Here is a 22,675-nt window from a genome sequence, read left to right on the forward strand (position 1 = left end):
TTTCAGATGGTTAAATACAAGAGTAATACTTGCATCTAAACAGGAGACTTGATTGTGTCAGGCCATCTCTTCATTTTTTTCAGGGCAGGGGGCAGAGTCATAGTAACGAGGAGGATGGGGTCCACAGCCTGACTGCCTGGATTTCAATCCCAGCCCCCCCACTTGCTAGCTGACTATCTTGGGCACCAAGTCTTCATCTGTTAAATAGCAAAGCCTACTTCATAGGGCCGCTTGCAGATTCCATGCGATGCAGGTCCAGTGTCCAGCACATTGCCTGACCCACACAGAGTGCTCAATAAATGAGTGATAATATTATTGCAGCTATTGAGCCAGAATGTGGTGAAGGTAATGATGAGGGGGCCAGGGAGCATCATGAAGGACCTGGAATATCCTATCAAGGGGTTTTGTTTTCTCCTAGAGATGACAGAGATAATTGTGTGTGCTCAGTTGTTTCAGTCGTGTCCGACTCCTTGTGACCCCAAGGACTGCAGTCCGCCAGGTTCTTCCTAGCAAGAATTCCCTAGCAAGAATATTGGAGTGGGTTGCCATGCCATCCTCCAGGGGATGTTCCCAACCCAGAGGTCCAACCTGCATCTCCACCACTGAGCCGCCAGGGAAGCCCAGAGGGCAATGGGGGCTTTTAAATAGGGAGCGACACCAGCAGAAACACAAAGATGTTTTAAACCCGGTGGGTGGAGGCACCACTAACCACTTAGGAGGACCGCAGGCTCCCTGCACTCTGGTGAGTCCTACCACCCTGCTCTCCATACACCATCCTACCTCAGGCCTCTTCAGGTATTGTACCCTCTGCCTGAAATGCTTCCACACACACAGCAAAGCAGTTCCCTCCCTCACTACCAAACGTAGTTTTTCTTTGGTTTATCTGTTTATCCAGGGACTTTCCCATCAGAATGTCAGCAACATGAGTGCAGAGGCTTGCTCACTGCTGTGTCTTCAGTGCCCAGCTCATGGCCTGGCACACAGTAGGTACTCAATGAACTTCCATAGCATGAATGCTGAGGGGGAGGTTCGGCAGCAGGTGAAGGTTATTTCACCCATCTCCCACCCCCAATCCTGGAATCTGGGCCTCCCCCATCACCCCCAGGTCTTGATGCATCATAAGAACCCCTGTATAGGTGATTATTAGACTACAGAAATTTCAGATCCCTCTTAACTCTAAGTTAATTTTAGTTTAGGAAAAATAAGCTCAGGTGGCCATTGTTCATCCTCAGTCAGTCTGCTGCTTTCTTGGGCTGCCCTGAGGCCCTCCCTTCTCAATGCTCCGCGGGCCTTTAAACTCTGGGAAGGGTCATTCCCACTAGCCAGGGGTGGGTCCTCCTGGCCGGTAACCTTCAAGACCAGAAGGAGCTGCTTTTTAACAACTGTCATGCGACACAGACTGTCTAGGGTCACATCCAGCTTCCCCTACTCTGGCTGTGTGTCCTTGGACAAGCTGCCCGACTTCTCTGAACTTGTTTCCTCCCCGAGGATTAAGTGAACTCATTTAAGTAAAAAAATCAGGCATGAGGGAGGTACTACTTCTATACCTTTACTAGCTAGGATTTGTGGCTAGGGAAAGGAAGGGAGCTGGGGAGGAAGAGGTGAGGTTCAGAAAGGGGTTCAGCCAGGGGGCAGGGGGTTCAAAGAGAACGAGGAGTTGGGGGCCTTTTCAGGAGACCAGGGCTCCAGGGAGAGATAGCTGTAAGGATAAAGGAAGTGGAATTTCAGCGCAGCACACTGCAGTGCCGGGAAGATGGCAGGCTCCGCAGGCCGTAGGAGGATGCAAACTTCCTCCCATTCTCGTTTCCTGCAGGCGACAGGAACAGCCCCCCGCCCCTTAGCTCAAGGACTGAATGACTGGGAGACGAGATCTGACCGGCAGCTTCTGTGTCTCTTTAATATCCTCCAGGCCCATCCAACCCTCCCCCTCCCCCACTCCCACTCCCGCCGCCTGCAATGGGGCGGGGCGGGGGGGAGGCGCGGGTGCACCCTCCCCCAGCCCAAGGACTAAGGCACCAGGTGGCTGCAGCAGGCCGGCCCAGACACAGAGCCACACACACAGATGGACACACGGACTGCGGACGCAGACAAGCCAGGCGGGCAGAGGGGCAGGGGCAGGGGTCAGGCCGCCGCGGCGCTCGCTCCCACGGGCGCTGGGCCCCTCCTGAAGGCCGTGAGAGGCCCGGACGATCCCAGAAGGGGGACCAGTCGGGAGGACGAGGGGCGCCACGGCGGGGGCGGGATCCTCACTTGCTGCCTTTGCGGGACAGACACCGCGGGAGGCAGGAGAAAGTCTGCTTGACGCGCGCCAGCAGCGGCAGCGGCCGGTGGGCCTCCCGGGGCGAGCGCGGCACCAGGCGCTGCAGGGTCCCCTCCGAGGCCGTGGAGTTGGGCGCCGGGGAAGCGGCCGCGCTCGCCGAGCCCTGCCGGCAGCGCTTGCACAGCGGCAGCAGCGCGCGCACCTCCTCCTCGTCTCGGAAAGGGCTCTCGCCAAAGCGCTCCTCCAGCTGCCGGCGAAGCTGGGGCGGGAAGAGGGACGGGGTCGGTGCCCGGCCCCGGGGTCCCCTCTCCATCCTCAGGGCTTCTGCTCTTCTACTAGCTCCCCACAACTCGCTAAGCCCCTCCCCTTCCTGAGCATCCTCTTAGCTTCCCTTGGGGTCTCCATCCCCCTCATTGAGCCCCCTCTCCCTCCGAGTCCCTTCCCTCTCCCTGAGTCCCCTCCTTCCCCTTTGACACTCCAACTTCCAGACCTACCGAAGTGACCCCCCACCTCACCTGCACAGTGGGACCACACTAAGCCCTCCCCAGCCTGCACAACAACCAGCCAGGCCCTCTTCCTTGCCTCTTTCCTAATACAGCCTTGCAGACAAGTCTCTCGGAACCAGCCTGGCTTCTTACACTGGCTGCTTCTCTCTCTCACTTTCTCATCTCTTGTTCCAGGGAGGTGGGAGGGTGGGCTCAGTCCCTGACATCTCCACGTGCCATCTGCCCAGTGGGCACAGGAGAAGGAATTGCTTTGACCCAGGGGTGGAGTAGGGACTGGACAGTTCTCCCCAAAGGAGCCAGAGGCTCAAATGCCTTCAGGTTTCAGGCAGGCAGAGTGGGCATTGCTGGCACTTGGCCAAATTGAAGGGTCCATAATCTGGCCCATGGGTATACACATCCTAAGCTAAAAAAAAGAAAACCTCTGGCTGTCCAAACACCTAGGGGCTAAGTTAGCTCAAGAGCCACAAGTTCAAGACCTCAGAAAAATCTGCCAGGTCTGAAGCACAGGTGAAATTCTTTCCAATCAGTGCTCAGCTCAACTAAGAAGTCTCGCACCCCTGCCCCAGCCCCTGCCCCTGTTATTGCTTAGTTGCTCAGTCGTGTCCAACTCTTTGCAACCCCATGTGTAGCCCACCAGGCTCCTCTGTCCATGGGGTTTCCCAGTCAAGAATACTGGAATGGGTTGCCATATCCTCCTCCAGGATTTATTCCCAGCCCCAGGGATTGAACCTGCGTCCCCTGCATTGGCGGATTCTTTACCACTGAGCCGCAGCCCCTACCTTCCGGGAACTGCCCCAGCCAAACTCCTCAAGCTGCTGCCTAAAGCCTGGGTTGGGGTTGGCAATGGGCCGAGTGGCCTTGATGGCTTCAAGCACGTCCCTCCAGCTTAGCCCCGTCACAGTCATCACATACGCCGTCACGATGGTGGTGCTTCGGGAGATGCCTGCAAAACTGGGACACCACACCCCCAAGACTTCAGGTTAGGCCCAGTCTCCTCTGTGTCCCCTGGGACACAATCCACACTCAGCTCTCCTACTTTGCCTCCTGAGCTCCAACTACAAGGAACCTACCAAAACCTGTCTTCTCACATCCAAGTTTTGCCTTTGCTATACCCTCTGCCTGGCATGTTTCGTGACCATCTGTGATTTTTCAGGTACTGGGGATATAGTTAGGAATAAAACAGAAATGGTCTCTGCCAGCCTGGGGCTTATAAGATGGTTGGGAGAGACAAGACACTAACCAGGGAGACAATTTCAGGTGGTGATAACTGCTTTAAAGATGGATCCAGAGGCTAGGAGATGGTATAGGAAGAGGTATTCATCTAGTGGAAGGGACGTGGAGGATTAGGGAATGGGTTCCTAAAGAAGTGACAACAAGCTGAATCCTGAAAGATGGGTAAGGATTGTTAAGAATATCCCGGCAGTGTACAAAGACCATGTGAGTGGGATCCAAATGGACTTGAAGAATGGAGAGATGACCAGTGAAGCTGAAGAAAGGCAAGGAGAGAGGGGGAGAGACAGGCTAGAGAAGGTGTCCCTACATCTGGGGCTCAGGCAGAGCTTCCCTGAAGCAAGCATGGTGAGAAGTCATGGGATGAATGACATCAACAGGGCCAGGGGGTCCTGGGAAAACTCAAAGGTCCCATCTCCCAGCCTGGGGCTCCTCACTGCCCTATACTATAGCCTCCAAGGCTGGAGGGGAAGAGAAGGAGCCGGAACTACTGCAGGATGCTGAACTACCTGCAGGACTTCTCCTATTCCTCCCAATAGCCCATCAGGTCAACAGTCTGTCCCCCATTTTACAGATGAGAAAATTGAGTCTCAGGGAGAAACAGCTATCTGACCACAGTTGGGGACTGTCAGATGAATGGTGGAGTGGCAGGCATGGTGACAGGCTGCAGAAGACCCATCACAGGCTGCACTCCCTGCAGGATGAGGGTGTGTTCAGGATGGAGGACACTCACTTCCCCTCCCCCCACACCCCTCCTAACTCACCAGTGTACAAGGCAGTTTCCCCCATTGAGGCGGCAACAGTGGATGAAGTTGATACATTCCTTGAAGTGCTTTTTGCTAGAGAAGAAAGCAAGAAGGTACTGAGTGCTGGGGATGGGCACAGGTCTCCAAGAAGCTGTCCCCACCCCCCACTTCTGGGATGGCAAGAGACAGATAAACAGCCCTGGGTCCTCAAGTCAGCTGGCACGTGAGGTGACTAGGGGCCGATGTGGCAGTGCAGGTGGAGAAGTGTGTGTGCAATAATGGTGGCATTTCAGGCGGGGAGAGAGGCCTTGGATGAAATCCCACCAGAGAGGCAGGAGCACCTCCTCAACGGGTCCTGTGGATCCTGTTTTCACGGAGGATTCATCTTGATCTTTCAAGGAAATGGGCGGGAGGAGTCCCACCCCTCTGGGGTCTACAATCAGAGCACCTGGGGACAATAACAGTCAGCAGTGGGGTTGGGAGCAAGATTCCCAAGGGGCAGGAGTGTCTGTCTGGGTCCCCCACAGGCTGGGGGCCCCTACTACTAATAACACAAACAATCTTGCTTTCTGAGCCCCCATTACATTCCAGGCCCTGTCTTAGAGCCTCAGCCTGTACCATCTGATCCTTGAAAGTCTTCCTTGATGATGACAGACCCCCACCCCCCACACACCCATTTTCTCTCTCAGAGAGGGGAAGTGATTTGTCCAAAGTCACATAGCAAGTAAATGGCAAAGCCTGGCCAGGACCCAGATTCCTAAGTCCAAGGCCAGGAACAGGCTGAGCCTGACCCTTTCAAACCCACGGGGGCATCTGAGCCTGAGGGACAGGGTGCTTTCTCCATTCATAGCTGAGGACACTGGGCTCTTCTGGGAGGTTAAGGCTTGGCCAGCGGCATAGGCAAGGACGTGGCTGAGAGTCAGAGCAGTCTGGGAGACCGCCTGTGCTGGGGTCCCCAGGGCAGCTCTGGGGCCTGAGTCTTCTCTGTCTTCTCTCAGGCCACCTCTCACCCTCCCTCCTCCCACCACAGGAGGCAGCTGTCCAGACCGTTCAGAGGAACTTACATGGGTACCTCAGGGGCGTCGGCCACTGAGATGCGAAGGTAGGTTATGTCCTGCAAGTACAAAACACACGTGGGCAGTGGGCAGCCCTTGCCTGCACCCCCTGACCCCAGCCTGGGCCTCCCAAGCACCTCGCGACTCTGGGCCAGTTCCTGCCCCTCTCTGGGCCACTGTTGTCTCTGCCCAGAGGATAGACACCTTCTCTGAGAGCCTCTCAGGTCTGACCACCTATGGTTCCAGAACCTTCTGAGAAGATAGTATCCTAACCCCATGGGTGGCTTGGGCACCTGCCAAAAAAGGGCCCAGGGACCTTTTATTTAACAGCTGGGAAAGGGTCACTTAAAGTGACTCCCCTCCATGTGAGGATTACAAAATTACACAGTAAGAAGGGCAGAGTAGATTTTATTATCTTGAAAAGAAACAAAACCTATGAAGATAAGCTTTTAGTTCATGAACTGTGGTTATAAATATCTGTGTATGCTAAGGCGCTTCAGTCGTGTCTAACTCTTTGTGACCCCATAGACTGTAGCCCACCAGGCTCCTCTGTCCATGGGATTCTCCAGGCAAGAATATTGGAGTGGTTTGCCATGCCTTCCTCCAGGGCATCTTCCCAACTCTGTACTAATTATTAAAATAATCAAGGTATGAATTGTCAGTAATTTCTCCAACAAACGTGCTCTGACATCATGCCCAACCTTCACACAAGATCTTAAAGATGAGTTCTGCCCACATTCCAAGAGGCACTTTTCTCAAGGACCTCACTTCGTCCTTTGATATTCAAATGTCTCTTTTCAAGGGCCTGGCCCACCTCCAGCCAGTGACTCAGGGACCCCCTGGCCAGGCCCTCATCTGTTAGTGGCTTGTGTGAAATTCCAGCCCTTCTCTATAACGCGCACGCCCTCCCCAAGGTCACTTGAGCCTGCATCTTTTGCAAAGTTTGCAATTTCAGTTTGCAACACAATCGGCCTTGAACTTCTTGGGCATTATCAAACCCTGACTGGTAAATTCTCTGATGGATGGAGAGGGAGATGCTGATGACGAGAGGGGAGGGCTGTGGGAGCAAGGACTCATTTTGCTAGCTATCATTTCATTAGTAAATATAGTCATGCCTAGACAGCATCCCCAGGCACTCTAGTGACTGCATTCTCCAAATACTCCAAAACAAGCCTCTCCTATAAAGCAAAAACAGACTCCACTGACCTGGAAATTTCTTCTTCAAATGACACTGAGAACCAAAGATTATCAGAGGTTGCTCTTAGAGACCATCAAATCTGACACAAGGGGAAACTTAGGCCCAGAGAGGGGGAGGACCCTGCCCAAGGTCACAGAGCAAATCTGTGACAGAAGCGGGGCTGGATCTCAGATCTCCAGAGCCCCTTTCTACCCACTGTTTCTTCCCTTCAGTGGGTGACCCAGACCCTAACAGATAAGAAGGAAGGGGCTCTGTTTATAGGTTGAGAATATGATTAACTTTGTTATTATATCAGCTATAATTTATTGAATACTTATTATGTGGCTCTCAACAGCCCAGTGGGGTAGGAACTGTTATAAAATTCCCCTTTTTCAGACAACTGACGTCTAGAGAGGTGAAGTCCTGGGCCCAAGGTTCCAGAGAGAATGTGGTCAAGATATGAATTCAGACCTCTGGACTCTACCTTTCCTACTTTCCTCCTTTCCTACTTTAGGTCATAACCCTCACCCTGTCTTTTCTAGGACTTGATAATACCAGCACCAACCCCTCCCAGTGGAGGCCAGTGTGCAAAGCATCTTCACCATCTCGCAGCTTCCTGGGGACAGACAGGGCTGAGGGATCAGAGGCCCAGATGGGTAAAATCATAGCCTCAGGTCACAAGTAAGATGCAGAGCCCAGAATCATCTATTCAGTTGGGACAATGGGAAGCCCCTGTGAGGACTTAGCTCCTTAGCTAAGGAGCTAAGCTTCCTAGATGTGTGTCCTTAGGCAGGTTACTTTACCTCTCTGGTCCTCAGTTGCCAAAGAGGGAGCAAGTAGGGATGCTAATGGAAAACAGATCAGTTTTTAACCAAATGAGTTAGCATGGCTCAGGAAGGCCCATGTGCCGGAATAGGACCTGGCACCTAGTTGGTACTTGATAAATGGGTGCTGTGGGGATGTAAAGTACCCCTCCCCCTCTATGCACAGCCCTGGGGTGGGGGTAATGCATACCTGCAACAGAGGCTGGGGTGACTCGTGGATGGAGATGATGTGTGTGATCTTATTCCGGCCTAGCTGATCTGTGTCTTTGGCATCTGAAAGAAACAGGATGTCTGAGCCAACCTGGCAGGTGTGATTTACATGTTCCCGACAGTCAAGTGAGGCAGAAGCTCACCGCCCTGCTCTCCTCCTGGTCCCTCCCTCTCCACCTTTGCCCACCCTCCGCTAGCGCCCTGCTCCTTCGCCACCTCTTGCCCCCAGCATGACAGGTCCCACCATACCCCTAGGCTTCAGTCTTACCACTGGGGTACCCACAGGTAACAGTCCAGCACCTCCTCAGCTTTGCCCCGCCCTGTTCTTCCCATCGCAAACACTCTTTCCTGGCATATTCTTGACCAGGCAATTCTACTTTTAGGAATCTTGACTACAGAAGAATGAACTCACATGGAAAACTGTGTGGGAGAAGACCACGTTCTCTCCTTATGACCGTGAACACATCAGGAATAGTTAAAAATGGGAACAACCCAAAAAGGGACTGGATAAATAATGGCATATTCATACTTGAATATTCTGCAGCCACTAAAAGGATCTCTACGTGCTGACGTGCAAGGAAGTCCACAATATATTATTAAATGTGAAACACAGGCTACAGAATAGCATGCAGAATAGACTTCCATTTTTTGTTTTAAATAGTGTATCTGTATCTGTAAAGTTAAATGAAACAAGACCCAGGGAGATGCCCACCACAGCTCTCAGTGACCATCATAGGGGCTGGATTCCCAGCGTATGAAGCTCTTTTATCAGTAAAGTAAATAACACTCTATCTCCACTCCATGCCCACTTCATCATCCACCACATTGACTGTTTATTATGTGCACCCTTGGCTAGGCATGGCACTGTGGGGTCAACTTCATGACCCCTGCCCTCATGGGCCTACACACTTTAAAAGGATTCAGATCTTACTTACCAAACATTCAGAAGTCGATGTGGTGTGAGCTGCTGAGGAAGCTCCCAGGGAGGAAGGGACTAGGGTTTAGGAGAGAGGGAGCCCCTAAGCCCAGGGAGGACAGGATCGAGGGAGAAAGCTCTGCCCCAGGCAGATGTCCCTCCCTCCCCGAAGCTTTTTCTGACTCCACCGATGGAAGTGACTTCTCCTGCCTCTGGTCTCCCAAGCTCCAGACCAGCCTGTGCCTTAGCACAGGTCTGGGACAGGCAGAGTGCCGTGGCCTTGGGACAGAGCAGGCACTGCTCACCAGTGAAGCTTCTGAGGTAGAGTCCAGTCTCTAGAGACCTCTCCTCTGAGGAGGTTGTGCCAGGAAATGTTCCCAGCTTCCCCAGCTAGAAGCAACACCTCCAAACAGACCTCAGCCCAGAACCTCAAGACCAGAAAAACCCTTAGAGGCGGGGGTAGGCCTTGTGCTGAGGCAGACGCTGAGGCTCCCAGCAGGTGCAGGCTTGCCCGGCGTCCAGTGCTCTGAGCGCTTTGCACTGGGGCCGCTCCTCCACCCTCGTCCCCCTTAGACCTCATGAGTTCTTCCCTGCTCCCAGCCTGGCATCACGTCCCTGCCCCCAGCCCCATTCCTGAGCATGTCCAGGGTGCGTGGGCCAGAGCGTGAATGGTGGACACAGGCCTGGGACAGGGAGCGTGCCAGGGCCTTGGGACAGAGTGGGCTGTGCTCACCAATGAAGTTTCCGAGGTAGAGTCCAGGAAGTACCTACAGGAGAGACAGGCAGGGGGTCAACCAGCAGGGGTGCAGGACAGGTCCCCTGAGACTCCGGAAGAGTGTCTGACCCTCAGGACTCAAGGAGCAGAGTCCTCTTTCTCTGTGAGAGGGGTCTAGGGAGGGCGGCCGAGGTGGGCCACCAAGGGAGGCCAGCTTGGGTAGGGGGAGAGGAAAAAGGAGGGGCGCGCAAAGACCTAGGGAAAGAGAGTGGAGGAGTACAGGGGAGGGGTGAATGGAGAGGTGGGCTTGGCAGGTAGCAGGTAGGTGGTGGAGAATTCTGACGGGGGGGCGGTGGGAAGGATGGGCATGTGGGGGGGGGGTCGTGCAGAGGCATGGGGGTGTGGGGGTCCGGGTGGGGAAGGAGGGAGAAACAGCACTAGAGAGTCCAGGGGGACAGAGCCAAGGAAGGCAGAGACACAAGGAGACAGAGAAAGGGACTCAGGGTGAGATAGAGCCTAGGGTTGACAGAGAGCCACAGAAAGACACAGCAAGAAATACAGAGTCACAGAGACACGGAGAGACAGTCAGAGACAGAGATACACCCCGAGAGAGACAGACATTGAAGTCTGCTCTCAGAGTCCCGGGGAGACGGAGAAATACACACACACACAGACAGCAAGAGCCAAAAGCTCAGAGGCCGGCGCCCGGCCGGGGCTGGGGGCGGCCAGCGGCGGGCTGCGCCATCTCGGCCCCCTACCTTGGTCATACCATTCCCCATGATCCCGGGGACGGGGTTCCGGGAGCACCCCCAGCTCGCCACCCGCTGAACGCAAGGGTCACAGCTGCCCTGACGGCCCGGGCCCGGCGCCTGCAGCCTGGCGGCGATCGGGGGGCCCGGCGTCCGCAGCTTGGCCCAGCTCTGCCCAGCCGCCGCCGCCGCCGCCGCCCGCCGCCCCCCGGCCAGGGAGGGAAATGCCGGAGCCGCTGCCGCCGCCGCCGCCACAGGCTCCTCCTACCCCTTCGGTCATGTGGGGCGCCCCCCCACCCCGACCCGTGGGTCGCGGCGGGGGGCTGGACAAAGCCCCAGTGTGCCGGGCCCGGGGCCCGCGGGACAACGACAGCTTGTTGGGGCCGCGTGGGGCCTCCGCCTCCGGAGGTGGGGGCTGGGGGCGCTCCCCCCGCCCTGGCACCGTCAGGCTCGGGGAGGGGAGGGCGGCGGATGGGGGCGGAGAGAGCCCCCCAGCCGCGGGGCCCAGAGACACGGATCCCAGTTCCGGCTCGGCCCGGCCCTCCCTATGGGGCCCTGGGGCAAAACGCCGGGCTTCTTCGGCCTCCTCGGTTTTCTGGTAGAAACGTGACGGGGGCTGGATTTGGATCGCTAGGGGTCCTCTGATCTTCAGATTCTGTGTGAGGCGAGAAAAGTGGGTAATTCCTTCCCTTTGTACACCCTCCTGCCCCGCCCCCATGCAGGCATCCTACCCGCCATCCAGCCTCCTCCCAGTCTCCTGCAGCTGGTCTGTCTCCCATCCTCCACTCCATCCATTCACTGGTCCGTCTGTCCATTCATCCAGTCATCCTCCCGTCTCTTCCTCTCATACTCTGGCCTCTGAGGAGGGTATCATCTGGGTCAGCTTTCCTGGGGCCAGGCATACCTCTACTTAGGAGCTCCCATAAATCAGAGGTACACGTGAGGAGAGGGAGATGAGTGAGGGTTATGGTCACCTGAGCCCTTTGCAGTAAAGGAGACTGCAAGAGGATGTAGTGAGAGGCAGGAGTCTGGAAAGGTGGGTATGGAGACCAAGGTTCCAGGCCCTATTCATTCACCTATGACCGGTGCAGTGACCCTGGGCAAATCCCCTTGGGCTCCCAGCTACTGACTGTATGTCTCAGTGTGTTACTGCTGGGACCAAAGCTGGAGAATGCGAAATAATTGAGAACACACACCTCCTGGGGGACTGAAATGGGAGCCCCCAAACCAGCTCTGCTCCTCCAGCAGTCACCTGCCCCTCTCCATCTACAGTAGTGGGTGACTGCAGAAGGAAGGTGGGGACAGAGTCCACGGAGCCTGTTTGAAATACAGTGACTGGAGGAAAATCAAAGTGTTTCTTTCTTCCTCAAATTCGCAGTGTACATAGAACTGCCTGTCTCAGGTGTGTGTCCAGGGTTCTCATAAAAACTAAATTATCCAACAGATACTTAGTACCCTCTATATGGTATTGACACAGAGGTAGGTAAGGTGGTGGTGGTTCCTACCTTTTTGGCTGATGGCCTAGAGCGGCGTTGCCCAGTAGAAATACAATGCAAGCCACATGGGTTATCATAAATTCTCTAGTAGCCACATTAAAAATGTAGAAAGAAACAGGTTGTTACTAATGGTTTTATTTGACCCAGAATAGCAAAAATATAATCATTTCAATGTGTACTCACTAGTTAAACATTATTAATGACATATTTTACATTCTTTTAATTGTATTCTGTCTTCAAAATCCAGTGCATATTTTACACTTGGAGCACATCTCAGTTCAGATTAGCCACATGTCAAGTGCTTAATGCCATATGTGGCTGGTAGCTCCATATTGGATATCTGGGCTAAGAAGGAAGGCAAACAAAACAAGCAAATAGACAAAAAGCATTTGCAAACAATGGAAATGTGCTATGGAAGAAACAAAATGGGGGACAGGAAGAACTCTAAACAGGTGACATTTGAGATAAGACCTGACGTGTAAGAAGGACATGGGTGTTTAAAGAGTGGTTTCCAGCAGAAGGAACTGCACAAGCAAAGGCTCTTTGGTGGGAAAGGTTGGCCTTTGGGAAGAGTCAGTAGGACTGGAGGGGAGGAGTCCAAAGGGAAGTGGTAAGTCTGAGGCTAAGGAGGAGAGAGAAAAAGAACATGTGTGGCTATGATTGGGTATTTATAGTTTCCTTCTCGGCATGATGGAAAGCCTGACAGTAAAGTTTTAACCTGAGAGGCCATGTCGTCTGATTTACATGGATCACCCTGGTCCCTAACTGGAGTGTAGATTAGAGAGGCAAAGAAGGGAGGTTTTCAGGAGAGATGGTGAGAGATACAGTATCCTGGGATAAGTGGGAGCTGAGAAGCTGGAAAGTGTTGAGGCAGTCAAAGCACCAGTTGGAAAAGAATGTTCAGACACAGGGCATTTCAGAATGGAGTGAGTTTATTAAGAACAAACAGCAGGGTTTGCGACCACCATTTCTTCTGCCTTCAGTCTCTGGATCTTTTGTAGAGCTTCCAACAGCGCTATGTTGAGACGGAGCATCCGGAGGTTCACAACCTCTGTGGTTCGTCGGAGCCACTACGAGGAGGGTCTGGGGAAGAATATACCATTTTCAGTGGAAAACAAGTGGAGGTTACTAGCTATGATGACTTTGCTCTTTGGGTCTGGATTTGCTGCACCTTTCTTTATAGTAAGACACCAACTGCTTAAAAAGTAATCCATGAGACAGATAGGAAGAGGAACATATTAAGAGGTGCAATCTATTAAAAGGATCAAACCCTTGAACTCAGCATCCTAGATATGTTTGTAAATAAACTTATGGCATAAATCCTTAATGCCTCTTCTCTGAAATATGGAACATGATAATTGAACACGTGCTTACATTTTATTTGGGTAATATTGCATTATTAGTTTCTTAATTAAATATGTATTTGATTTAGCTTGTTTAAAAAAAACAAACAAACAAACAGCAGAGATAAAGTGGGCACTGCGAGCTCAGTGAGGCAACCTCCTGACAGACCAGGGAAAGTCAACAGTTTTCATGGGTTAATAGCCAATTTTTATAGTCTCAAGATAAAGAAAATTCCTGCTGGACAGTTGGTGTTAGGTGATTGGTTGGGGTGTAATAAGGGCATCTTTGCTTAACTGGGAGTCAGGAAGCTTGTTAGTGACTATCAGGGTTTTTGGCAAGGTTACAAAGGGGCTCAGTCAGCTTCGGAGGGGATCTTGATTCTGGACTCTGTTTCTGTGGCCTTGGGGCAGGACTCAACGGAAAGAAGGGGACAGATGCAGCACATATTGGTATTTTGGCAGCGTAGCTGACTTGCAATAGACTAGATATGGGGAACAGGAAGGAATTCTAGGATGACCCCCAGTTTTCCTGCCTTGAAAATCACTATCTGTGCCTCAGAAGTAAAAGCATGGCTATTTATCCATTCAATAAATATTATTTATTGGGCCCTAGGTTACACATGAAATATTGCGCCAAAGATGTATGATTTGAGTTTCCCAGAATATTCCACCCCATGGATAGCTTAAAGAAATGCCTAAAAGGGGGCCTGAAGTCCAGTTCCTCTTCATGACCCTGGCCTTAACAGCTGTGTGAACCTGGGCAGGTGACCAAAAGCCCCAGGGTCTGTTTTCTCATTCATGTGGGATTAGTTACCGCATAGCCCTCTGTTCCTCTACTTGACTTTTTCAAAGCACATGTAGGAAAGAACTCTACCACATTAAAACACCCTGGGAAAATGTAGTTATTAGACTTAACACATTTAATATCTATGTACTGTTCAGCCTTTGAAAGTGTTAGTTGTTACAAAGCCTAATTTGCCTTAAATGAGTCACGAAGTGACAGTTTTCTAAAACCAATAATAATGTGAAAATGCTAAAATGCAGTTCTCACCTTGTCTTTCCTTGCTTAGCACCATTCGGTGGTTCACCATGGTAGGCAAATTAATGGACAAAAATGTCCATTCTCTAATTCCTGAAAATTGGGAACATGTTATGTTATGAGGGAATTAAGGCCGCAGATGGAATTGACTGTGAGATGGGGAGATTAGCCTGGATTGTTTGGGTGGGTCCAATGAGGCCAACTTGGATTCACAAAGAAGAATTCTTGTAAGTGAAAAAGAGAGGCAGGAGTATAAGAGTCAGAGGGGATGTGACGACAGTAGCAGAGGTCACAGTAGTATGATTTCTGGCTTCAAATATGGAAGGGGGCCGTGAGCCAAGGAAGACGAAACAAAGAAATAGATTCTCCCCTAGAGTTTCCAGAAGAAACTCAAGCCTGCCAACACCTTCATTTTAGCTTAGTGAGACCCATTTCAGACTTCTGACCTCAAGAACTATGTGCTAATAAATTTGTATTGTTTTAAGTCACTCAGTTTATGGTAATTACAGCAGCAATAGGAACCTAATACACTCAATGTCCTTGGGAAAAAGTCCAACCTGCTTAGCACGGCACATAAAGCCTGTGGGACTGGCTTCTACCACTGTGACTTGGAGCAAATTTCTTAACTTCTACAGGCCTCAGATTTACTATCTATAAAACGAGGAGGGAAAAAGCCCCTCTAGGTCTGTAGCAAGATTACAAGCAAGGACATATTTAAAATATCTACCAGAGAGACTGCACACAGCACCTCATCACCATTATTATCATCATTATTGTTGTTATTATTATTATTATTATCACAGAAAAATTGACAGGGTGTTAGGAGGCCTGGTTTCTACTGCCTTCACTAGGGCTCTGTTTCCACATCTGTGAAAAAGGAAACAAACAAAAACATCCAGGTTTGGCTGTCTCATCATTCCTCTCTTCGCTCTTTTCTGGCCACTGATCTTCATTCACTTCCTCAAACGTGTTTCACTCTGTCTTCCAGTTTTGTACATGCTGTTCCCTCTTACCGGAATGCCCTTCCCATTCCCATTACCAGATGAACTCCTATTTCCTCCTGAAAGTCTCTGCTGACTCCAGTTAGAGTCGGTTAGACCCCACCATTGTGAGTTCCCAAAGTATCCTAAATGTCATCTCTCATAGTACTGATTTTCTGTTATTGCTATGGCTTGGTTTTCATTTAGAAAAAAACCTGAAAAGCAAATTCAGGTAAGAGTATTTTGACATATTTGCTTCAACTGGGTTATTAAAAAAAATTCCAAATAAACTTGACATAATTGAAGTTTCTTCTTCTCTTTCCTCATCTTTAATTCTTTCCCCACAGGCAATACTGTCATGAATTGGGTGTGCATCTTTCCAGTCTGTGTTTTTAAACTTGTAATACCTATATACCTGTAGTATATAGAATATACTTTTGTATGTGTGTTTATATTTAACACAAATCAACCTTTAAAAATATTTATCCTTCTACAACTTTCTTTTATTGACCCAAAAATAAGTTTGGAGGATATTTTTATGTTGATATAGAGCTGGGTCATTAATTTTTATCACTATGTAGTATCTTATTATTAAAATATATCATATTTTACTCATCCATCACCATACTAGTGGACATTTAAATCATTTCTAATATTTTGCACTAATACAAAGAATGTTTTATATTATATGCAAAGAACATCGTTATACATACAACCCTTACACAAGTGTAAGAACTTCTTTAGGGAAGGTTGTCACCTTGCACATTAGCTGCAAAATGAAAGGTAGTTCATAGGTCTTGTGGCTGTATTCAAAGAGCATATGTTCAGTAGTTGAATTAGTGGGTTGTGAGGTGTGTGCCTTTTCAATTTATAAGATATTACCAAGTTGCCTTCCAAAGTGTGAATGTACCAGCAGCATATAAAGATTCCTGTTTCCCAACATGCTCACAAACACTTAGCATTGATAAATGTTTTAATATTTTTCTGGTTAAATATTTTTCTGGTTAAAACCATATCTTATAATTATTTTTATTATATATCTCAATTGCTTATTAGTGATTTGAGTTTCTTCTACTGAAAGTCCCCAGTTGTGTATTTTATCCACTTTTCTTTTGCAGGTTGTGGGAGAGAGTCCTTTTCTTAATAGTTTGCAAGAGTTCTTTGAATACTATCCCTTTGTTATACAGGTTGAAGATTTTTACTCCTAATCTGTAGCTTGTCTTTTAGTCCGGTTTATAATGTCTTGTGTTATATGGTGAAGAAGGCAATGGCAATCCACTCCAGTACTCTTGCCTGGAAAACCCCAGGGACAGAGGGGCCTGGTAGTCTGCAGTCCATGGGGTCGCTAAGAGTTGGACGCGACTGAGCGACTCCACTTTCACTTTTCACTTCCCTGCATTGGAGAAGGAAATGGCAACCCACTCCAGTGTTCTTGCCTGGAGAGTCCCAGGGACGAGGGAGCCTGGTGGGCTGCCATCTATGGGGTCGCACAGAGTCGGACACGACTGAAGTGACTTAGCAGCAACAGCAGTGTTATATGGCAGTATAAATTTTGAGAAAGTCACAGATCAGCTTTTCCCTTATGAGTTGTGGTTTATTAAAAAAGTCATACTCCACAGTTGATCTTTGAATAACATGAATTTGAACTTGGCATGTCCACTTATTTGCAGATATTTTTCAATAAAAGCATAATACAGTACTATACAATCAGAGATTGGTTGAATCCAAGGCTGTAGAACCGTCTACAAGAAGGGCCAAGTGTCATGTTATAGGCGGTTTTTCAACTGCTTAGGGGTTGGTGCACCTAACTTCTGCATCATTCAAGGGTCAGTTGTAGTCTGAAATATTTGCTTGCCATATTTATTCTTTAATCTACTTGAATCAGGCATCAATTTTTTACTCCTATGGAAAGCCAGTTTCTCAGTGCCGTTTATTGAGTTCTCCACCCTTTCCCTACGGATTTATGATTTCACCTCTATTGTACATCAGTACAGAAAAAATCGTGTCTGTTTCTAGGATCCCTACTGTATTCCATTAATATTTGCCTCTTTGTACCATATGTGACTTGATAAGCAAAGAAATATCTCCCTTCCCCAACACATAAGCTTTGTTGTTTGGGTTTGACAATTGTTTTCAAAAATTCTTGATTAGATTTGGGAAAATACATGTCTTTATGATATTGAGTTTTCCCATCCATGTACATGGTATGTCCCTCTGCGTATTCAGGCCTTCTTTAATGTCCTTCAATAACGTTTTGTAATTTTCTCTATGAGAATATTAACTCCACAGTCTTTGTTAGTTTTGTTCACTGTTGTATCCTCAGAGTCAAGAATGGGCCAGGACATACAGTAGATGCTTAATAAAAATTTGTTATTTGATGAAATGTCTTTCATATATTTTGTTAGATATACTCCTACATGTTTTTATTGCTATAAAATAACAACAACAAAAATTGTTTAATAGTTTCTAATCAGCTATATAGATATAGGTATATAGATCCCAGGGCAGTGGGAAGTAAGGCAGGGAAGGACATGGAGCCATCACAGGGTGCAGTGAGGAATAAATGGCCTGGTTATAGGCAGGGGAGAGACAAGATCAGGTTTGTGTTTTAAAGAGCTCTTTGCCAGCAGTGCAAAGACTGAACTGGAATGGATAGGGCAAAGTGGGCACTCCTAGAGGCTCAGGAGGCTACTGCAGACGTTGAGGCGAGTCCTGGCATTGAGTTAGTGCCTAAGAATTAGAATGACTGAGAGAGATCAAGAGTGACTGATTGGCCACTTGAGCAACTGACCAGGTGACTTTGTGAGGGACCGAGTAATGAAACTTAGAACCGTCGCTTTGACCAAAAACTGACAACTTTTCAGATGCAGGGCTATTAGGTCAACCGAAGTGCAGCCGCAGGAGACACGAGGCGTGAGTGCCCTCGGCTGGCAGCCAGTCTCCAGCTAGGTCGCGGAGGCATAGGTCTGGGGGAGAAAGTTTTAGGGATTAGAGGGGTCTGGGCCGCCTCGGCACGCAACGGCTTCTGAGCTGGGGTCTGTGAGTTGCGCGGAAAGGAGTTTCCCAACCTCATCCAATCAGAACAGCAGAGCCCCTCCGTCGCCTTGGCAACAGGACGCTAAGGCTCTGGCCAGAGAAAGTGGCGGTTTGGATCGCGCGCTGGGGAATCCTATCATGTCGCGACCGAAGGTAGGCGCGCCCCTCGATCCAGATGGTTCATCGTCCCTAGAGAGGGAGAGAAATCGCAGAGAGGTTCAGAAGTTGAGGAGTCCTAGTGGAGGGATTCCCGTTAGCAAGGAAGAAAATGACGCGTTCAGAGAAAAAAACTACAAGTCCCGGCATCCTGCGCAACGCCGGAGTTTCAGTGCGAGTTCAAGAAACCTGGCTTGCCGGCCAGAAATTTATGAAACTCTAGGATTCTAAACTATAGTCAGCGATTTCTGTGACTACGTGGAAAGCTCAGAATTACGGATTTCCTGACCTGGAAAAGCTCTTTAGAAATCTATTTACCCCGTCGGCCTTTTGCAACTCTCTCATCCATCCATCCCCCAGACGCTAATTAGTGTTTTTTCCGAGGCCAGCCCAGTACTGGCCAATGGAGAGGTGAAACGGACAAGCCCCTGCCCTCTAGGAGTGCCCAGACCAACGCCCCCATTTCAAAAGTGGTAGAGATTTCTAATCTGGGAAAGATTAGACTCAGAGAAAAGAATGAATTACTCTAGAATCCAGTTGTCTCACCCGGCCTGCTTCTTACCCCGTGTTCCACCTCCGAAGAATGGCATTTCCATTTCTTTATTTCGATCCCTGAGTTGGGAAGATGCCCTGGAGAAGGGAATGGCTACCCAAGGACTGGAGAATTCTAGGGACTGTAAGAGTCGGACACGGCTGAGCGACTTTCACTTTCAGAGCAAAAAAATAAGTGATTATCTTGGGCCCACCCAAATGATCCAGGATAATGTCTCTATTTTCAAGTCAGTTGATTCCAAACCTTAATTCCACCTACAACCTTAATTTCCCTTTGCCATACAATCCCAAGTGGCACAGTGGTAAAGAATCCCACCTGCAATGCAGGAGACATTGGCGATATGGGTTCCATCCCTGGGTCAGGAAGATTCCCTGGAGTAGGAAATGGCTACCGACTCCAGTATTCTTGCCTGGAAAGCTCTGTAGACAGAGGAGCCTGGCTGACTACAGTCCCTAGGCTAGGGTCCCAAAGAATTGGTCATCAGTGAACACACACGCACCTGACATATTTACAGGTTCTGGGGATTAAGACATGGACACATTTTGAGGGAGCTTTATTTTGTTTCAGTTCAGTTCAGTCGCTCAGTCGTGTCCGACTCTTTGCGACCCCATGAACCGCAGCACGCCAGGCCTCCCTGTCCATCACCAACTCCCGGAGTTTACTCAAACTCATATCCATCGAGTCAGTGATGCCATCCAGCCATCTCATGCTCTGTCATCCCCTTCTCCTGCCCCCAATCCCTCCCAGCATCAGGGTCTTTTCCAATGAGTCACCTCTTTGCATGAGGTGGCCAAAGTATTGGAGTTTCAGCTCCAGCATCACTCCTTATTCTGTTTACCATCAAATAATTGGAAAGTGAAAATTTACAATGCATCACAAAATCAAATGTCTAAAAATAAATGTAATTTAACATGTTCAAGACTTCTATACTGAAAACTAGAAAACAGTGGAAATAAAATTGAAAACTTAGATTAATAGAGATAGACCATATTCATGGAATAATGCACTCAATCGTTTATGATGTCACTTCTTCCCAAAATGATCTGTACATTCATTATAATCCCAATAAAAATACCAATATACTCTTTTGATAGAAGTTAGCAAGAGGATCCTAAAATTAATACTGAAGTCCAGAGGACCTCAACTTGTAAAGACAATCTTGAAAAAATCAGACTTACTCGACTTGATTTCAAGATTTACTAGAAAACTATGGTAATTAAGGCAGTGTGGTGGGGACATAAGAGTAGACAAATAAGTCAATAGAACAAAATAGAGTCTAGAGATAGACCCACATATATATAGCCAATTGAATTTTGACAGAAGAGGCAAGACAATTCAGTGAGAAATGGGAAATTTTTTCAAGCAAAGACTCTGGAGCAACTATGTAAGCATACATAAACATGTGAGGATTTAAAAGATATTATGAATAAAGATTAGAACACTTGACTAGGGGAACTGGAGAGGCTTGATTGAAACAGGGTAAAATTACCCTTGCTTTTGTGGGGAGCTTACTTCTGCAGGTTTTGTAAAATAATAACCTCTAGCCCTTTCTACTGGCTTTTTGAGGGGTAGCATTGTGTAGTAGGGGCTTCCCTGATAGCTTAGCTGTTAAAGAATTCACCTGCAGTGGAGGAGACCCAGTTCGGTTCCTGAGTCAGGAAGATGCCCTGGAGAAGGGATAAGCTACCCACTCTAATATTCTTGGGTTTCCCTGGTGGCTCATAGGGTTAACAATCTGCCTGCAATGCAGGAGACCTGGGTTCAATCCCTGAGTTGGAAAGATCCCCTGGAGGAGGGCATGGCAACTCACTCCAGTATTCTTTCCTGAAGAATCTCCATGGACAGAGGAGCCTGGGGGGCTACAGGCCATGGGGTCACAAAGCGTCAGACACGACTGAGTGACTAAGCACAGCACAGCGTTGTGTGGTAGGCAGAATTCTAAGATGGCCCCAAGATTCCCACCTTGGGTGTACACACCTTATATAATGCCCTCCCCTTGAGTGTTGATGGAGCCTGTAGCTTTGATGGGATAGTTATTACCATGTTGTATGAGCCTCCATCATAGCCAACTTGGAGTGGGAGAAGGGTTGGAATCAGAGGGATTTGCTTTTGTTGGCCTGGAAGAAAGTAAGCATCCATGTTTTGAACTGCCTAAGGGGGCCACTTCAAAAGGAACTGCAAGCAGCCTCTAGGAGCTGAGAGCAGTCCCAATCAATGACTAGCAAATAAACAGGGACCTCAATTGTACAACCCCAAATAACAATTTTGCCAACAATCCGGGTGATCTTGGAAGAGGACCCCAAGCCCTAGAGGAGAAACATAACCACAGCCATCACCTTGATGGTAGCCTTGCAAGAACTGAGCAGAAGATCCAGCTAAGATGTGCCCAGACTGACTCCTGGTTCAAGGAAGCTGTGAGATATAGATCTGCACCGCTTTAAGCTACTATGTTTGTGGTAATTTGTTATGCAGCAATAGAAAACTAATACAGATGGTTCATCTGTCCAAGGTGCATAGGTCATCTTGCATAAGACCAATTTCTGATTCTCCTTTCACACCTGCCTTAGGGATCAGTTATACCAGGACTGAGGATCAAACTGTTTTGGACATAGTTGTAGGCAATAATATCCCAAATACCCTTTGAGGATTTGGAAGGTCCATTTTGAGTCAAAGCAATTAACATTGCTCTTAGTCATTAACCCAGCTCCTCCTGAATCATGGGTCTAATCAAACATTCAATGTTATAAAAGGTCCAGATCCTACTGAGTTCAGCCCTCATACTGGGGTTCATGGTTGGACATTTGAAACACTTAAAACTGGGTATTCACTATACGGCCATATCTGGAGTAAGCCTAGAGTGACGTGGACCCTTGGATCCTTGGGGGTTCATTCCAAGGACCAAGTTTCTGGGTACATTGCTAACCAGTGAGAACTTTGCCAGGCTAAACCTTCCTGTCATAGCATCTGTGCAGTGCTGAGTCTGATAGTTTGAAAATTTTAATATCTGCAGTAAGCTGAGCTGGAAAAACAGAATGGAAATGTATAAAATTATATCACTTTCATTTTCTCATTGCAGAATCAAAATTACAAGGGCCATGGATTGCCAAAAGGAAAAGAACGGTGAGTGGTCCCACCCAGTCCAATAAACCCAGAACTAATTGCAGCCCTCCTTCCTTCCCTTTGTCCATCTCTCCCTTCCCCCTTCTTTACTTTGATAATGATAAGGATAATGATAACAAACAATTAGCAAGCACTTGCCAGGCCCTGGGCTTGTTGTTTCACTTGCTTATCTCAATGAATCCTGACCACAATTCTTTGAAGTAGATACTACTATTCTGTCCATTTTACAGATGGGGAGACTGAAACTCAGAGAAGCTGTTACTTGCTCAAGACTGTAGGATCCGTTAGTGGCAGAGCTTGTTGGCCTCCACAGACCATGTTGTATCTGTGTTCCCATGCCTTGTTCAACAACCATGTGAAGTGGACTTGATAAATGACAAATCCATTCTAAATTTCTGTACCACTCTGCAACAGTAACCTGGGTGCAGAACTCAGCATCTTTTTAGATTTCTTAAACAGAATCCACCGCACAAAGCAGGAGTGAGCAATGCAGACTTTACTGAAGATTTTTTTTTTTTAACTGAAGATTTTTGTGGGGAGTTAAGGAGGTCGTTACATTGCACA

At 48.8% G+C, this 22,675-nt stretch overlaps 2 protein-coding genes and 1 pseudogene across 6 annotated transcripts in view; 2 read left to right on the plus strand and 1 right to left on the minus strand.

The window, feature by feature from the left end:
• Positions 1 to 1,382: 1,382 nt before the first annotated feature.
• Positions 1,383 to 10,669, minus strand: DUSP15 (dual specificity phosphatase 15). 5 transcript variants are annotated; one of them, XM_065921805.1, is made up of 8 exons: positions 10,409 to 10,638; positions 9,658 to 9,691; positions 8,944 to 9,002; positions 7,989 to 8,071; positions 5,807 to 5,856; positions 4,761 to 4,835; positions 3,546 to 3,717; positions 1,385 to 2,519 (listed from the first exon to the last, which is right to left on the minus strand). In XM_065921805.1, exons 3-8 carry the CDS (start codon positions 8,948 to 8,950, stop codon positions 2,247 to 2,249), a joined length of 660 nt encoding a protein of 219 aa, XP_065777877.1. In that variant the 5' UTR covers positions 8,951 to 9,002; positions 9,658 to 9,691; positions 10,409 to 10,638; the 3' UTR covers positions 1,385 to 2,246. The 5 variants fall into 5 exon arrangements, with proteins under 5 accessions (XP_065777875.1, XP_065777877.1, XP_065777876.1 ...); XM_065921804.1 differs by having other exon boundaries at positions 10,398 to 10,638; XM_065921803.1 differs by lacking the exon at positions 8,944 to 9,002 and having other exon boundaries at positions 1,383 to 2,519; positions 10,409 to 10,669.
• A 2,232-nt stretch (positions 10,670 to 12,901) lies between these two features.
• LOC136157958 (cytochrome c oxidase subunit 7C, mitochondrial pseudogene) lies at positions 12,902 to 13,264 on the plus strand (annotated as a pseudogene).
• A 5,156-nt stretch (positions 13,265 to 18,420) lies between these two features.
• Positions 18,421 to 22,675, plus strand: part of TTLL9 (tubulin tyrosine ligase like 9) — a 46,390-nt gene continuing 42,135 nt past the window's right edge. Inside the window, exons 1-2 of the mRNA XM_065919177.1 lie at positions 18,421 to 18,435; positions 22,068 to 22,111. Of these exons, the coding sequence (XP_065775249.1) occupies positions 18,421 to 18,435; positions 22,068 to 22,111 (59 nt within the window). The remainder of the gene's footprint in view (positions 18,436 to 22,067; positions 22,112 to 22,675) is intronic.

The sequence above is a fragment of the Muntiacus reevesi genome, chromosome 2 (assembly GCF_963930625.1).
Source record: "Muntiacus reevesi chromosome 2, mMunRee1.1, whole genome shotgun sequence".
In the NCBI taxonomy this organism is placed as follows: domain Eukaryota; kingdom Metazoa; phylum Chordata; class Mammalia; order Artiodactyla; family Cervidae; genus Muntiacus; species Muntiacus reevesi.

What these genes read in the sequence shown, in the direction of transcription:
- DUSP15 (XM_065921802.1), bottom strand. Translation starts at nt 10,418, where the DNA reads ATGGGGAATGGTATGACCAAG. An exon ending in TGGGGAATGGTATGACCAAG is followed by an intron (nt 9,692 to 10,397) that starts GTAGGGGGCCGA and finishes TCTCTCCTGTAG; the next exon opens with GTACTTCCTGGACTCTACCT. An exon ending in CTACCTCGGAAACTTCATTG is followed by an intron (nt 8,072 to 9,657) that starts GTGAGCACAGCC and finishes TGTTTCTTTCAG; the next exon opens with ATGCCAAAGACACAGATCAG.